General features: G+C 43.1%; 1 protein-coding gene across 11 annotated transcripts in view; it reads right to left on the bottom strand.

The window, feature by feature from the left end:
- The window catches only part of C2CD5 (C2 calcium dependent domain containing 5), an 875,314-nt gene that overhangs the window by 305,629 nt on the left and 551,433 nt on the right, over positions 1-18,252 (bottom strand). For all 11 annotated transcript variants that reach the window (XM_085652749.1, XM_085652748.1, XM_085652746.1 and 8 more), the window contains one exon: positions 13,858-13,921. In XM_085652749.1, the coding sequence (XP_085508875.1) occupies positions 13,858-13,921 (64 nt within the window). The remainder of the gene's footprint in view (positions 1-13,857; positions 13,922-18,252) is intronic.

The raw sequence follows: 18,252 nt of genomic DNA on the forward strand, positions 1-18,252 counted from the left end.
ATCACAATAATCTCACGATTTCAGATGAAGTAGGAACCTACCATGGTTAGGATATGATGTAACAGTTGTGGAGATTTAAAGGTCAAAATCACACAATCCCCTGGTAGAGACTTCTGGCCTTTCCCTAGCCAACTAACACGTCTGACCATTTTAAAATTTGGAAAGAGACTCTCTGGTGACCCGATTTCAGAACCCAACCAGGACAGTGATTTATTCCTGAGTTCCTCCCAAGATTCAACTACCCCAGCCGATAATACGGGAACATTAGCTAGAATGATCGTGTATGGGGTCACAGCTGGGGGTGGATCCAGCACTACCGTGGATGAGTCAACTCCCTGATTATGGATCGGAGCACAGATGATTAGAGTAGGATGTTTAGAAGTTCCCTGAAGCATAGGAACTTGATGACCTGGCTTAGGGTCATTACTTCTAATCTTATGTGGGAGTAATGGGGCCTTAGTTACGTTATCGGAGGTACTCATAAAGAGTCCACCACGTAAAGCCACCGGAGGAATGGGTGGGACAGGATGTAGATCAAAACACGGCCTGCTCTCATTTCTCCCCAATACCGCCGACTGGTTGCTGGAGATAGTCGCCCCACTCTGAGGCGGATTGTTGGCACCAGAATCAATGTGCTTACTCCTACAGTTGGCTACATCAATTACTTCAAGGTCAGAAGCTGTCGGGTATCAGGGCGTTTCGTAAGGATTTCTTCAGTAGCACTTACTCTACTGGATAATTTAGTCAAAATTTCTCTCAAGTAGAGATCTAATAAGTCGAGCTTATTAGTTAATAGTACCAGGTTGCTGGAGTGAATAAGTCTAGGGCCCATGGTCGCGTTACCTTTACATCCTTGCTTTGGAGACGGCAGTGGCTTGCCCTTAGATGCCGTATTTCTACGCGTTAAACAAGGGTTTGGGCTATTCTCATTTACTGCTATCTCTGGGGGCATAGGAACGGTTTTGGTTGTAGTTGTATTTCTTAAATGTTTAGTAGGGGGCTGGGAGTCGCTATCTAGATCACTGGCCGAAATATGGTCGGAGAGGTTCAGGACACAACCATTGGTGGTTACACCGCTCCTTAAGGTGTTAAAACTGGCCGTAATAAGGGCGGAAGTGCCTGATTCCACGTTACCTGTAGGGGGGCCAAAGACCAAACCGGATCTTTCTGAATTTATGGCCTCCTCCACCGAAGTAATCTGTGGGTCTATTGCCCACCTAGCCCCAGTAAGGTAACTTAAGAGAGAGTGATTCCCCCCCTCCTTAAGAACTTTTTTAGGACCACATGTAGTTTTCCTTTTACCCATCTCGAGGCGACACCACAGGATAAAAGCAATACAAACAATAACAGTAAGGGAAAACCAAAAAGATGGAAAACGACAAGACTAAAGAGTTTTATGAGCTCACCGAGTTCTTGTCCATAAGCTCCTTTGTACTATAATCAATGGAGTCCATATGAATATCATACTGCTAGTGAATTATTGTATCGATTTGTACAACAATTTAAATAATATTTATGAGCTGACTTTAAGGTATAAGCTGTAGTATGTATGAGTCATAGGTTGAGCATCGTACCTGAATCAGGTCACAAGGGGTAACAATTTGGAGTGTGTTGCTGAAATATACAGGTGTGTTGGCTCTAACAAAACTGCAACACAAAACAATTAAGTGCTTTGGTGTCAAAAGATTAATTGGATGGAGTGATAGTTGGTGTGTTTGTTAGGTGTTATTATTTGTTAGTTGTAGTTTGGTCAGTGATGAAAAGGGAAAAGTCAAAGGACGACAATTAATATATGTATGTCAACGAGATTAGTATACTTACGAACACCAGTGATTACATACATCTTGTCGAGCACACCTGTTTGCAGAAGGAGTGGATTAGTGTATTAGTTTCAAGAGAAGGATAAGAACACAATCATGTGGCAACTAAAGTGAGTCACTTTGGACAGGTGAGAGAGAGTGACATATGAGAAGAAACATATCTAAGTTATGTGAAGAAAGAGTTCTATGTGTCCATCTTTTGTTGCATGCAGTCATCCAAGAATATTTCAAGTTCTTTTGGCTCCTCCAAGCAGTAGGCTTTCCCATTTCTCGAAATTCTCAGTTTAGCGGGTCCTACGAGTGAGAAGTAGTCCATTGATTTCAATCTGATCCTTTGAGCCAAAAATCCTTTCCTATGTGTCACTGTGTCTTTCGCGTAGTCCTGAGATATTCAATTTTTTGGGCCTTTCCAGGTTAGTGTGTTAAGGTATCATTTTTGGTTCAGGATTTTCTCAGTATGTTCATACCTTAGAGGTGTAAGGTACATAGGACGGGTCGTCTTTAGAAATTGTGATGGTCTACATGGGACTCTATGAGATCCTTCAATTTCAAATTCTCTTTTAAAAGTCCATTTTTCGTTGTGAATGGCAGAGTGGCGGCGCCCTTCGGGTTGGGAAGAGGCACGCGGCAGGGTTGTCCGCTGTCACCCCTCCTCTTTGCACTTGCCCTGGAACCTCTGGCTGCTTGGTTACGATGGGAGCCCTCGTTGCGCGGCATTAGGTGGACGCCTGAATTTGAGGACTGCATCTCTCTTTATGCGGACGACATTCTCCTGTACCTCACGTCTCCCCGGCAGTCTTTGATAGTACTGGTCGATGTTCTGAACTCATTTGGTCGCAACTCCGGCTTGGTCATTAACTGGGCCAAGTCATGCGTCTATGTTCTCTCTGGGGACGCTCCTCTTCTTCCGGCTGCCCTATCCAGATTGCGCCATCAGGGTTTAAATACCTGGGAGTGTTCATAACTTTGGACCCTGTGGCCCGTTATGAGCGGAACCTACTCCCCCCACTCCAACGATTGAGGGCCGACGTCTCGAGGTGGCGACGGCTTCCGCTCTCGCCGCTCGGGCGCGCGGCGTTGTTTAAAATGATGTCGCTGCCACGATTCCTGTATGCACTGCAAAATACACTCGACGTCATACCGGCCCGCTATTTCCGTGAGGTGGAGAGCCTGCAGAGGCGGTTGTTCTGGGATGGGCAATCCCGAATCGCTCTCACAGAATTGACACTCCCTTGGTATGATGGAGGCATTGCTCTCCCCGATATCAAGCGATATTATTGGGCGTCCCAATTGGCGGCGGTGAACCATGGGATGTACGGGCCGGCCCTGAACCCGGCGTTCGAGATGGATAAAATGCTATTGCCTGGGGGGGATTATAACAGAGCACTCTAGTCGAAGTCTCCTGGTGTGCAGTTGACAGGCCCAACAAAGATAGCGGTACGGGTGTGGCATGCTGCTAATGCTGCGATGGGTTGGAAGGACCGCCTGACTCGAGCGACTCCACTGTATGCTTCGGAAAGGCTGCGCTGTTTGTGGAAAACCAAAGGGTTTGAGAAATGGGATATGATTGGCATAGGTAAGGTGAGTGACCTCTGGGTGAAAGGGGAAGTTTAAAACGTTTGAAATGCTGAAAGCGGAATATAAGCTAAACGATGGGGAGTATTTCCGGTATGCCCAGGTCCGTCATGCGTTGTGCTCGGTTTTCCCTGATGCTACCGCTATCCCGGAAAATTCCCCGCTGGAGGATAGGGTGCTCGATGGCTACGTGCCTGACAGCACAATTCCTTGATCTATAAAAAGCTTATCAACGATCGGGCGGATCTGTTGACCCGCTTGAAGGAGCTCTGGGTGGCTGACGGTCTGGAATTAGATGATGAGGACTGGGTTTCGGCATTGGCCTCCCCGCGGGAGGTGGCAATTCCGGCCCGCCTTCGGTTCGTACAACTAAAGATACTCCATAGAGTGTACGTCACTGGTCCCCGCCTGATGCGCAAGGGTTTCTCCGTGGACGGGATGTGTAAGCGTGGCTGTGGTTTGCTGGGTACTTTCCTTCACGTTATATGGGAATGCCCTGAGGTGGCGCTCTTTTGGCGTCGGGTGCATGCGGTAATGGAGGAAGTCACTCACGTTGCTCTGCTTCCAGAAGCTAGGAGATGCCTGCTGAACGTGTGGGAGCCAAATGATTATAATGTGGCACAGACGCGGTGGGCGACTTTGGGAAATATGGTGGCCAAACGCAATATTGCCCAGTTATGGGGTTCCCAGAGGCCGCCCACGGTCTCGGTGTGGAAGGAGAATATGGATTGGTGCATGTTTAGAGAAAAGACGGTGTATGTAGCGAGAGGCAAGCCGCGGAAATGGACTGGGGTGTGGTGTCCGTGGAACGCTTATCGCGGAGACATCTGTGCCCCTCCACTGGCTGTTGTATTGGATGCCTCTTCGTCCCCCTAGTCGAGCATTCCTCGTCTGTTCAAGTTACGAGTGTGTTACAGTTTGCCTTTTCCTCTGTTCCCGTGCCCCCCTCCCTTTTCTGCCGCTGATCATCGATTCCCTACCCCGGGGAGCGCGTCCTGTCCTTTACAATGTCTATTGCCTTGTTTGTGTGTAATGTTTCTTAGTTTTAAAATTGAAAACTGAAACCGTATTTAATGTTGTCACTCAACCATCGCTTCTGCCTTCACTGGGTGCGGTGATGGACTGACGGGCTCCCCGGATTGACCAATCTGTATAACGGTGAATGGTACGTCTCATGCTACTTAGCGGCCGGCCCAAAGGGTTGTAGGCCCATGTCTGTAACCCCTTGAAGTCAAATAAAGGTTTCTTTAAAAAAAATAAAAAAAAATAAAAAAAGTCAATTTTTCGAACTTGTGGTATCCAGGATGGTAGAAAGGACACGCAAGAGTCATTCATTTTTCATCTACTTCTGACTTCTAGGTTTGTGATTTTTTTTTTCTCTCGAGAAATTGTATCTTTTTTCATTTCTTTGTAGTTTTTTTGTAAGAAGTTAGATTGATCTTCGACACTGCTAACTCTGTTCTCAGCCTCATTTACCCATAGTGTTGTTTTGCAGTTCTTATCTGAGTTCTTGCATATCCGCTTGTAGGTTGTCCATGTTTATTTTGGTTGAGCTTGTTATTTCATGTAGAGCGTTTAGCTTCTCCAAAATAATCTCCATATTTGCTGCCTGTTCAGGTCTTCCGTTGATCACAGATTCTAGGGCTGGTGAAATGGTTTTGGATGTTTTATGCCCTGGTTTGTGCTCTCTGTTATCTTTAGAGTCTCTGTCTTTGTTTATGGAGTCCACCATAGCCGATGGCACGGTTGCTGTAATTAGGACTGTACGCTTTGAGCCCTACACCGTGGTAGACTGATTCACCTTGTGTGAGAAAGGCACACTGGTGGTGTTGGTTGTTGGAAAATTCGATGTCCGACTGCAGATAAGCGACTGATGGGCTGTTGAGCTGGATGTGGCTGGCTATTATTAGGGAGTGACCTACAGTAGAGACCTATATTTATGCAGGTTGTGGGACGAACTGCTTGAAGCGTGGTGGGGACAGACAAGAGAACACACCACTTATAATCAGCGAGTGAATGTGGTTCTTAGTTTTAACAGTGGATTGGCCCTTCTTACTGAGAGGTCTCCAGAGCTCAGGCCTGAGCAGGAGATGTGGTGAACATATACGAGTGGAATTGGCAAATTCCATTGGCGGAGTAGCTCAGGCAAGATTTACTACTTCAATGGTGTTGTGTTAATAAAGGTTAGTAAGTGGCTCTAGAACTGTGTAACCAAACCAACCAACCATCAGACAAGTAAATGAAACGAGGCAAATGTATGTATGAGTTTGGTTGCGAGGTGAGGTATTGTTAGCCCTAGAGAAGAGGCCTTATGAGCTGGCACTCCTCAGCTAGGTTTATAGTGGTAGAGTCAGTGGTATGGCGTAAAAAAGAGTGCACAAGCATGCAAGCTCTGGGATTACCTGAGTAATGGGCGTTAACAATGGATTTATGGTGAATAAGAGAACTAGTCACAATGCTGGTCACATGCCTGGTTGTGCCAGACTGCCAGATTACAACTGCAGGGGGAGCTCAGGAGGCCTCGTGAAATGTAATTCCAGAGAAGAGATGGAGCAATTACAAAGAGGCCTGATATTGGCCTACAGCAGGCTTAAGTCAGACGTACCGATGGGCAGTGAGCTGTACAATCAGCGTCAGTTGGGTGCAGGAGCAATGTGGGACTGCATTTAAAGCAGAGACATAATCAACAATCGCAGGCAGTCGGCAACACAGAGATTGACAGTATTGACGCCCCAGGCTGCTGCAGAGTCGAGGGCGCTGTGTGTAGTTGCAAGTGCTTTAACCGTTGGCGTAACTTTTCATTTAGATTTACTTGCCTCTGTAGTTATGGCAGTCTTTTAAAGACTTTTGTTTATACCTCTCTTGCGATGGGATAGGGTAAAAGCACCTGCCTAGCAAATCACTGCAGAATGCATCATAGTATGTAAATATTATACTAAATAGGCAACATCCAAGATCATCTTCATTCCTATCATGGACTCTTCTAGTTATCCCACAAGTTGTGAAAACAACAAACTGCTACATTCTTCTCTTCGTTGTCTAAAGGCAAGCAGTCGATGCAACATTCAATTTGTTTAAATTGCCATCTTCCACTGCCAGGCAAATCGATGTTTGAAGAGAGGCCTGCTTCAGCTCCTCAAAGCTTTAAAACAATCTATTATCCAGCTAGAAGACAGCCGGAAAGCATAAACGCTATCTTGCTGCCCAATACATGTTGTCAAATATTCTTCACTTTTCCAGTTTAGAACTTGATATTCAAAACACCAGCTTCCTTTGTGGAACAAACCGCTATGTGTTCGCAAAATGCAAAGTATATGAAAGATTCATGCTGCTAAAACCTATTACATCTATAATGTCGCATGAGTAACCAGTGCAGTGTATTTTAAATTCCAAAAAGTCACAATAGAAAAAATAACTACTATGTTACTTTTTGAATTGTATTTTTAAAGTAGTAGTACTAGGACCAAAACATGGGCAAACAAATTGTGAGTAGACAACTAAGTTACTAAATTAGCACACATTTGTATTCCAAGCATTCTTCATTGTAAATAGGACTTACAAATTTTGACTTGATACAGACACTCAAACAAATATCCATCGTCACAGACATATAGAAAGACAAAATACTGATTTAGAGACCTCATGCATCCAGGTTCATAAACCTTGATTTAAATGTATATTAGTGACAAGTCCAGGTTTTTAAATGATAATAATTTATCAATAATGAAGAGGAAGATCAAAGAGAAAGGGATAAAGAAGAAACTAACAAAAAATTAATTTACGTCCATCATCTAAGTCATATATATGCTTTAATGCACAGTAAAGTTATCAGCATATGGAGACTGACAATGATATAACTTAGCCGGATGGCCTGGTTTGAGGAAAATGTAATATTTGTTTTATTCTAGAATGAAGCAACCTATACTTCACAAAAATAAATGTGAAGAGGAAAGAAAAGAGATGAGAATCTGTAGGCATATTACGGAGGCAAGATGGCGGCCGCTTGCTCGGCCGAGTAAGCTGGATAGCGGCACTCTCCCGGAATAACCCCCCCCTGCCGCTTTCTACAAACCCTGGTAGCGAACGGCATATTGGCTAAATCGGAGAATTAAAGAATGGAGAGAATATGAGGAAGTGGATAATTGGTGAATAAGTTGAATATGCTGTGGCAGTTTATTGTCGTGGCGACTGACTTTTTCACAACGCTCCAAGTTCGTTCTTTTTGGCTTCCTATTCAATCGGGATACAGCCTTCCCTCTCATACATGTTGTAATGCCTCCAAAAGGTATGGCCAAGGGAGCTAAGACCCGGGCGCCTCCAGCAGGTAGGGCCCCAGCTGCAGTGAGTCTGGCGAAGGTCAATCGCGGGAAAGGAGGAGACAGTGGCAGTGCTGCTCGTCGTCACATGAACGGCTCCTCACCAGTTTCTGCAGCAAAGGACGGTATTTCAAATCGGAGGCGTCACAAAACAGATTGGTAAAGGCAAGATCCCGGTGGAAGCTGACACGCCGGCTGAGTGTGATGTGAGTACCGTGAAGAGCTCTGGATACAATGTTGCGGCGGGGCCGATTTTCTCGACAATACAAGGTATCAAATTTAATTCAGGGGAGACTCTGAATGAAGCAAATGATGGCGGGGGGCAGCCCAGGGATGTTCAGAGGGCTTGAGAAGCGATGTGCAGCGCGCTGGGGCTATAATGGAAGGAGATAATCAATTGGCTATCTTTTCTAGCAGGAAATGAGACTTTAAGGGATGCAGCAGTTGAAAATGATCTTAAGGTCTCTGTATCTGTAGCAACCCCTAGTGCTAACTCCTTGGTAACCGGTCAGGTGTTGGAGGCCAGTAGCCATAATGTGGACTTTAGCCGTCCGGAAAGGGAGGAAGAAGGAATGCAGGGTTCACAAAGTCTGGATCAATTAATTACAGTTGGTACTAAAGAAGTAGACTCAGGCGACAAATTCTACTCCATGTCGGACCCCTCTAACTCTTCCGGGGATGAGAGTCTGGGTAAAGATTGGGCAGATGATGGAAGCGAGACGAACAGCCTAGGGCTGGATCAAGAAGAGCTGAGTGAGGAGGCTTCAGTAAACAATGCGACCGCCCGGAAGCAAAGGGGGGTGCGTGACTCTCTGGTAAATGGAACTCTTGGCATTGCAGGCTCCTTAGTCTGGGACTATTCGTTCTCCCCACAGATTGCTGATGAAATAGGGCAAGGAGAAAACCTTAAAGAAACTGCAGGGTCAGGGATGCCACCGGAAATTACTCTTGCTACCATTTATCCAAGTATAATGGCACATCGAGAAGAGACCAGGGTGGAAGGGCTCCGGACCCAGGGGGCGGTACGCAAATTGCAGAATGCTGTGCGCAGAGTAGCGAAATCTTGCTCAGATTTTGCAATTAGAATCGGAGAAGCTGAAACCAGAATCTCAGTACTGGCAGATGAATGGACACAGCAGAAGGCCCTAACTGAATCTTTGAAGGCTCAGAAAGATGATACAACGTGGAAGCTGACGGAATTGGAAAACCACTCCAGAAGGAACAATCTGTGGATTCTGGGAGTACCGGAAGGACTGGAGGGCAACGATGTCCGGCAGTTTGTAGTTGAGCTTTTTTCAGAAGCACTTCCAGAGTTGGTGCAATGGGACTAGAAATTTGAGCTACAGAGAGCTCATCGGTTTCCATTTAATCAGTCAAGGAATACGGGGGGGGGGGGGGGTTCAATTGAAAGGCAGAGAGCAATTTTGATATGTCTTAACAATTTCTTGTTACGGGAAGCAATATATGATCTGGCACGACCGGACAGGAAGAGAGCGGGCAAGGGATGTGAATTCTTGGTCCGCCCGTATTTCTGTCAGGTCACAGTCCAAAAGGGCAAATGATCCCTCTATTTCAGGCAAATGGGGCTCAGGCTTTTTTACTTAATCCAGCCAAACTGAAAATTTTACATAGGGGTCAGGCACATTTTTTTGTGTCTGACGTTCTGGCTAGAGAGTTTTGGAGTACAATTTGAGGTGGATAAGGTGCTTTGCTTCCATGTTTGTCTGATATTTGCACTGTTCTTTTCTGCTTTCTAGCTCTCATTTTTCTGACCGCACTATTTTCTGATTATATCAGGGGGGGGGGACTCCAGGGATATGGCCCATTATCCGCTTTCCATCACAAAGGACCATGGTCCTTATGCCTCCTGTGGGAGGGAGGGAGTGGGGGGGGGGGAGAGGGAGGGGAGGGTTGGGGTGGGGGTTGGGGTGGAGGAGGGGGGGAGGGAGGCACGGGCGGTGCAGAGTGTTGTTATCTTATTATGGTTATGGTCCATGGTTTTTGTGTGAGAGAATATGCTCTTTTTCGTGCTCAAGGTACTTAGCTTTGGGTATGGGCTGGTCCGAACTGAGCTGAATCTTTGTTTCGATGAGGATTGGTAGCTTACGTTTCTGTTCTTGGAATATATGTGGTCTGAACGATAGGAGGAAAAGAGGGGTGACCGCTCATATTTTACAGGCTATGCATATCGACCTGCTCTGTTTACATGAAACCCATATCCCTTGTAATAACAGGGGGTGATTGAGGGATTTGGGTCTGGATGTGCTTGCCTGTACTAGACAAGGTACTACGACTAAAGGGGTAGCTATATTGGCTAAACATGGCCTAGGAGACTGTAAACGTGTAAAAGAGGACACTTTGGGGCGGTGGCCCATTGTTGAAATTTCGGTCAAAGGGTCTTTGTTGTCAATTTGCTCTATTTATGGTTCAAATTTAGACGACCCGGAAGTGCTGCATTATTTGAGTGTTGAATTAGCACTATGCTCTCATCCCGTAATTCTGTGTGGAGATTTTAATTTACACTTAGATAGTGGTTTTGACGTAACGAGTAATTTCCCATATAGGGGAAAAAAACAAAAGTCTTCAAAGCCACTCAAGGGTTAGTTAAGGAGTTAGGGCTGGTGGATGTGTGGTACAGGCACATAAGAAATGATCCTGGAGCTACTTTTTATTTAGCTCCCCATAAAAAATGTGTGCGCCTTGATTTCTCTTTTGTTTATGTGGAAAAATCTGAGAAAGCTAAGATAGAGATCGCACCTAAGGTTGTTTCAGATCACAACCCCCTTATTTTAGAATTACCAGTCAGTTTTTAGAAACAGCAAACATCTTGGACTTTTGAAAGAAAGTATCAGTATACTGTGCGTACATGGGAAATTGGATTCAGTAGTTTTTCAAAATCAATAGGGACTCAGCTCCTGACCCTATTGTATGGGATGCATTTAAGGCCAGGGTTATTCTTTATCCAACCAGCGGAAAGTTCTTCGGGAAATTAAGGGGTGGATTGAACAGTTAAGATTGTTAGAAATTGAGCTTATGGGGAAAATAATAAGGCATTTAAGTGGTGAGGAAACCCACAAAGCTATTGCTATTTTTAAAATGAGAATTCATCAACATTTGGCTGAGAAGGTAGCTGCCAAATCTGCCCATTATCGGCCTCAAGTATATGAAATAGGTGAAAATACCGGTAGAATACTAGCAAAGAGACTGCAGAAAAGGGAAGTGGCTAATCGAATTTATAGAATTAAGGATCACGGTGACCAGATTCAGGACTCCCCGGAAGCAGTTCTAGATGTGTTTAGCAGGTATTATCACCATTTATATACAGAGGGAGAGACTGTTGAAGGAAATGATATGATGCAGGAATTTAGTTTAGGAGTAGTGACAAATAAGGTAACATCTGATCAGAATTAGCAACTGGCTGCGCACATTGCCTGGGAAGAAGTGGAGGGATCCATTGTGTCTTTAGCTACTGGGAAAGAGGTAGGGTCGGATGGTTTTCCCCTTGAAATTTTTAAGACGTTTCGGCAGGTGCTTCGACCAGAACTTATATTACTATTCCAAGTTGCTCACCGGGGTTTAGTCCCGGAATCCTGGCGAAAAACTACTATCATTGTCTTTAAAAAAAAAAGACAAAACCTGAGCTAAACCCTTCTTCATACCGACCTATTTCTTTGATTAATTCTGACAGCAAGATTTTTTCAAAAATGTTGGCTTGTCGGTTGGGGAAGATTATTACATCTTTAGTTTCTGATTATCAGCATGGGTTCATTACCGGAAGGGATACAGCCGATCACGTGAGGAGTGTAAAAGCGCTGTTAGACTGGGCTCAGGCTACAGAGTCTCCGCTGGGAGTGATCCTGTTGGACGCCGCAAAGGCGTTCAACAGGGTCTCCTGGCGGTTCCTGTGGGATGTTATGCACTGGAAGGGCTTTTGTTTGGAATATATATAAGCAGTAAAAGCTTTATATATCAATCCAGTGGCGGTTATACAGATCTCTGGGCAGGAGTCAAGTCCATTTAGTATTAGCAGAGGCACTAGGCAAGGGTGCCCATGCTCCCCCTTGCTTTTTGCACTTTATATTGATTTATTTCTTAACAAACTTAATCTGAGTAGTAATATTAAACCAGTTAAGAGTTCATCATACTGAATATAGAGCACTGACGTATGCCGATGATATTGTGGTTCTCACTAGTGATATCACTCCTTGCTATAAAGTTATTGGCCGAGCAGTTTGGTAGATTTTCCGGTTATAAATTAAATATAGATAAAACTCAGATGCTTCACTCGCGCACTAAGGCTCCGGCAAATCTACCATTAGTTTCTTCAGCAACATATTTGGGAATTAAAATTACACCGGACGTGGACTCGATACCAGATCTGAATATTACACCAGTGATGGATAAAATCAATAAAACTCTGGAAAGATTGGATCACCTACATCTTTCTCTTCATGGATGCTGTAACGTTTTAAAAATGCTGGTTCTTCCTAAGTTCCTTTATATGTTCCGAACAATCCCCCTTGAGTTTTCTGTCTCTTGCTTTACCAAGTTAGAGCAGATTTGTTCTAGATTTCTTTGGCGATATCACAGACTGAGAAGAGCATTTAAAAGAATGATTCTACCGAGAGTTCGGGGAGGATGGGGTATTCCACATTTTTTGGTGCATTATTGGGCATCTATGCTACAGCATATGGGCACTCTCTTAGTTGGGGGAAAGGCGGAAATCCCAGTTTTCAACAGACCCTCCATTTATGTTTTGGGGCTAGGGGATGAGGCCAATAGCTGCTTGGTTAGGATATTGGAGCCCAGTTATTATAAAAAAAAAAACAAGTTTGCAATTCTCAAGGCTTCATTTCAAGTTTGGAAGCAGATTAGACGAAGGTTGAATATCCCAAATCTTAATGTATATACCCCTTTTAATGCCTCAGGTATGCTCTCTACTATTTTTCGGGACCAAGTCACATTTAGATGGGGTTTGAAAGACCTTAGCTATTTGGGCGATTTATTTGATGGGGGGCCAATTTATGTCCTTCTCAAATTTATAGGGGAAGTTCGGCCTAATAACGCAATGACTTTTTTAAATATCTTCAAGTTTGTAGTTTTCTAGGTCGGCCCGGGCTAAGAGCAGAGCTATAACTGGTTAGAATTCCCCTGATTGAAAAAGTGAGGGAAAAAACCTCAATAGGGCAGGTATATCAACAGACATTGGAAACATTTCCGGATGATCTTGATATGTGGAATGTTAAATGGGAGAACAAGCTGGGGACTGCCGGTATAAATGTAGAAGAATATTTAGGTTTGCCAAACCAGATTTTAATGACCGGTAGACTAAGGAGTCAGCATCTGATGTGTCTGTTTGATTTATACTATACCCCAGGGAAGATTGCTAAATGGGTGGCATCGAAGGGGGATAAATGTAATAGGTGTGGATTGCAGGCTGCAGACTCGGTCCATATGTTTTTTTCCTGCCCTAGATTAGGGATTTTTCTGTAAGAGATTGAGAATTTTTTGGGCATACTATTTGGGACACCAATAAAAATTACAGGGGAATCGGTAATTTGGGTGTGGGATTTGACAGGGAGGGTAATTCAAGGCCAAGGCCTATGATCGGCTTATTGTTTATCGCTATGGCCTTGGTCCGTTCATGTATCATCAATGAATCGATTAGCCCCGATCCACCCACCTTTATTAATTGGCGGTCGAGACTCCCAGCTATATATAATTTAGAAATCTCAATCTATAAAACCAAAGGGAGAAGAAAAAGGGCCTTGGGCTGTAAAATTTGGGCTCCTGTTACGGATTGGGAACAGTCAATTTTGGGCAGGCTGTATGATAAGGTGGTAAGAAGGTTAGGGAGCCCGTATTTTTTTTTCTTTGAAGGATGTCATGTTTATGTTAATAATTTTCCGGCAGGGGTTTGGGAAACAATCCTAGGTACTATAGTGATATATAGTATCGTGTGGCGGATAACCAGCCCAAAATGAGTAGTCATTTCATTATTCTTTCTTTCTGCTGTTTATTGATTCTGTTTATTACTGTCTTGATTGTACCATAAACATGCTTAGCCGGTTAGTGCCATATAAAAATGAAAGCTTGAAAACCTAATAAAAATATTTTTTTTTTTAAAAGAGAATCTGTAGGCGTACCTGGAGGCGGTGGGATATCTGTCAACAGTGCATGTACATCTTCCATGGCATCGGCATCATCGATCTAAAAGAAGCAACAGTATCAATAGATATCAAGGTCCAAATAAATTCAATTAACAAAAGCAAGGAACACAGTAAAATAAAGACTCTGTTTAGGGTCACTGGCCCTATTCAACAATATGGGTGAGCTTAACAGTTTTCACTTTGTTCACTAAATGTCAATAGAGGCTAAAACGGCATGCAAATATAATCCCCACCACTCATGAAGAAATGTTGTATGGATTACCAGTAGTTGATGAAATGGGTACTTATCGTGTGCAAGAAAGCTCATATTAGTCAACAAAATGGACAGCAAAGTGAAGCCTTATTTATCAAGTGATATGACAGACTCATTGGAAAGCAACCATCAGAAGGGGAGAGGTGATGATCAGAACCAATAACCTAAAAAATAAAATAGTTGCAGGACCGGAAAAGACAGCCACTTGAATTTTACAAATATTGCTCCAAGAACAAACTCACTACTCAACAGATGTTTTAATTATATGTCAAACTACTTTTGCTTCCCAGAGATGTAGAAAGAACACAAATCATTGTATTTTTAAAGGAGGAGAAGCACCATAAGTGAATGGGGGTCTTACTGTTTTTTTTGTTCATAAATGATTCAAAGTTTCTCGCCAAACATGTTACCACAGAATAGAACTTGTTCAGTAACCCGTTCATTCATTCTGAAGCACTAGAGTTTAAACCGAGAAGAGAAACACTGCAGCCAAAAAAGTAATTAAGAAGTCCCTCTTAATTCAGAAACCGCAGTTACTAGTCCCACTAGATCTAAAAGACCTTACAGAATACCATGGATCCATTTAGTTTGACCCAATTGCAGCAGCTAAATTCTCAGGGTAAAAATCTGGTACTGGGGCTTGAATAACAATGGAAATCAGACCTGAAATTGTTAATCCCCAAGAGCTATTGGTACACTTTGTATTAGTTATTCTTGGGGTCAGAATTACAAGATGAGATTCAGAAGCCCTCAGAAGGAGGCCTATAGTTAGCGGTGTCTTTTACAGATCTAGCTAAGGAGAAATCAAAACTCCATCTGACCACTCTAGATGCTTAAAATCTTTTTGATAGAGTATTGTGAAAATTCTTTTGGGAGGTAATGAAAACGGCAAAGTTTGGTGAGCAGCATCTGGGACAACTAACAAGCCTTTACAAAAATCCCAGGGCAGCAATACGAATGAACCCTATCTGTCATGGGATTCGCTTTGAATTGCTGCAGTAGAATATCGCTAAGCATGCAATTGATTTCGGAATAAAAAAAATTAAATACATAAATGTTGATGTTGAAATGAATTTAAAACAAAAAACCACGCACTAAATGCAACATGTTCTATCTTTATTTTAATATTATTATTGTTTAAATAGAAAATTAATCGATTAATCAAAATTAGTCAAATAACTTACATTAATCTGAAATCACCCAACAAAAAGCAGCATGGCAAAAGAAAAGTAAAGTAGGAAATGACGCTACCTGCATAGATCGTAATAAGAATAAAAAAATCAGCTCAGCCTTTTTAAGAATTCCAGAAGCTGCTCCTGCCCCCTTCAAACATATACTTTTTAGGGGAAGGGTTTGTTTTTTCTCTAGGTAGGATTTTTTCCGCCTTTTTCTCAGAGGTGTCTCCTTTTCTGTTTGTCAATCACTGTGATCTCTATTGAGGAAATGCTCATCCTTTGATCGTAAAAGGATTAGGGAAGTATAGTGCTGATATGCGCATGGTCTGCCATACAGCTTCCCACACAACTGAAAGGTGTGGCATTTGCCTAAAGGTGTCCTAAAGAAGCATAGTACACAGAGAAGGAGCATGTTTAAGAGTGTTTCATGGGAGATCAAGAAGCACAGATCTCAACGAAGTACAGATCAGTAGCTCCTCCCGGTCACATTTAACAGATGGGGCCACATTCCTCCTCCTCAACCCTTGTAAAGACTCAGTCTTGCAATCTTCAGAGTTTAGTTCCACCACCACTCTAGTTCATGGTTGATGTTGCATCATTGTAGGCACTCTGTGACGAAAATCTCAGAATACCAAGGATTGATTTCAAGGACATCAATGTCAGTGAGAACATCTCCATATGCTGATTCAATTTAGAAGCCAACTGTAAAGATCCTCTCCAACACAGAATTGGTGATGTCAATCTTTATTTGTAGTACATAGGACATGTACCTCCAGCTTGCTCTTCCAGCTTTGCAGTACCAACTCCCCCACTTCAAAGATCAACATTCTACCCTAGCAACAAGCCTTACATTCAACCATTGAAAAGACTCTACACATCTCCCCCCTTACATATATCATAATAATTAAACATGCAAAAAAACGAGTAAATCATGCAATGAGAAAATAGGCCAGGTAGTAAAACTACATAGTTACCCAACTAATACAAACATAGCAGGAGAACATTAATCTCGTATAATCAGATTAGGAGCACTACATTTAGAAACATTTCCTACGCTCCAAGCAGAACCATCTGTCAAGATGAGAATGTCCCTTTTTACCACTTTCACTTGTATTGGTTGTGAAAATTTGCTTTCACCTTTTATGACAATACCCCCTCGTTTTGTGACAACCCAATCTCCAGCATTTATATCATGGTTCTTGACTCCTTCCCTGGTATTATAATATTTTGCAGAAGCCTTTTGTCGGGCCTCAATTACATCCTTCACTGCATCACGATCAACCCACACACACTCCTTGTTCTTAAGCCAACCTGGAACTTCCTTCATGCCCGGTTCCCGTCCCTTAAGAGAGACAAAAGGAGATACTCCTGTCACTGAATGTGGTGTTACTCTGTACGACCAAACCAGCTTTTTAAGTACTTCTGACCATGGCAAACCATTAGAAATAGAGAGTTGGATGTTTTCCATTATCAAGCGATTAACTCTTTCCACCAACCCATTGGCTTGAGGTCTGAACAACGCAACCCTCTCATAATTGATTTCTAATTTACAGAGGAACTCTTGCATTCTTTTAGAAACGAATTGAACCTCATTGTCTGACACAAGTGTCTTGGGTATTCCCTCATTCATAAACACTCTTTCCATAAATGGAATCATTTTCTCAGTTTCAATGCAATCGGTACTCTCAACAACAAACCACTTAGAGTGATAGTCCACCAAAACCATCAAGAATTTACTACGTGAACCTAGTTTAAAAATAGGCCCTAGAAAGTCAATCGCCACCCTTTCCCATGGACGCTTCGTAAACTCAGTACATACTAGCGGCGGTTGCCTCACGACTTTTGTCTTGTCACTCCTGGCACACGCATAACAATCTTTGACTACTTCCTCTACTTCATTGTCCATACCTGGTCACCAAAAAGACTGTTGCACACGCCTCTTGGTCATGTTGCTCCCCAGATGTCCCTCGTGAGCTATATTCATTATCTTACATCTGAGACTAGTTGGTGGTACTAGTTTATTTCTTCTCCACAACTTTCCTTCACTCACACTTAACTCAGTTTCAACATTCCAATAACTTCTTAATCGAATATCCTGACTATGACTGTCCTTCCAACCTGCCGATACGCAAGCCATGACCTCTTTTAATACCTCATCATTTAACATACCAGTTCCCCACTGTTCTTTATCAAATGCTTGCTCATCACTACACCTAATCACGTCTACTCCTTCATCCAAATCTACATCATTGACATTCACCGACAATTTGGACAAACAATCAGCTACAACATTTCTTAAGCCTTTCACGTATTCCATTTCAAAATTATATTCAATCACTGATAGAATCCACCTGGAAATTCTTGGGGTAACATTCCCTTCTAAGCCTCTACCTCCCTTGAACAAATGTATTAAGGGTTTGTGATCGGTACGGACTTTGAAAGGTAATCCCCAAACAAAATAACGAAAATGCTTAATGCCCCAACTGCAAGCTAAGGCCTCTTTCTCGATTACAGAATAGAATACCTCTGCTCCTTGCAGCCTTCTGGATGTGAATCCAATAATTCTTTCATCACCATTGTATACTTGAGTCAAAACAGCTCCAATGCCAACAGCACTGGCGTCAGTAGTGATGAACGTTTTTGCATTCACATTGAAGTGTCCAAGTGTAGGAGCATGGAGTATACAGTACTTTACTGATCTAAAAGCCTCATCACACCTTTTGTCCCAATCAAATGCAACACCATTCTTCATTAATTGCCTCAAAGGTTCCACAATCTCTGTAAATCCACTCACAAATTTGGAGCAGTACTCCGCTAAACCCAGGAAGGATTTCAGTTGTTCTTTATTGAGTGGGACGGGAGCATCACTAATCGCTAATACAATGCTTTTCTTAGGTTTGATCCCCATTTCGGATATCTCATGACCTAAGTATGTTACGGAAC

The sequence above is a fragment of the Triturus cristatus genome, chromosome 4_1 (genome assembly GCF_964204655.1).
Source record: "Triturus cristatus chromosome 4_1, aTriCri1.1, whole genome shotgun sequence".
Classification (NCBI taxonomy): domain Eukaryota; kingdom Metazoa; phylum Chordata; class Amphibia; order Caudata; family Salamandridae; genus Triturus; species Triturus cristatus.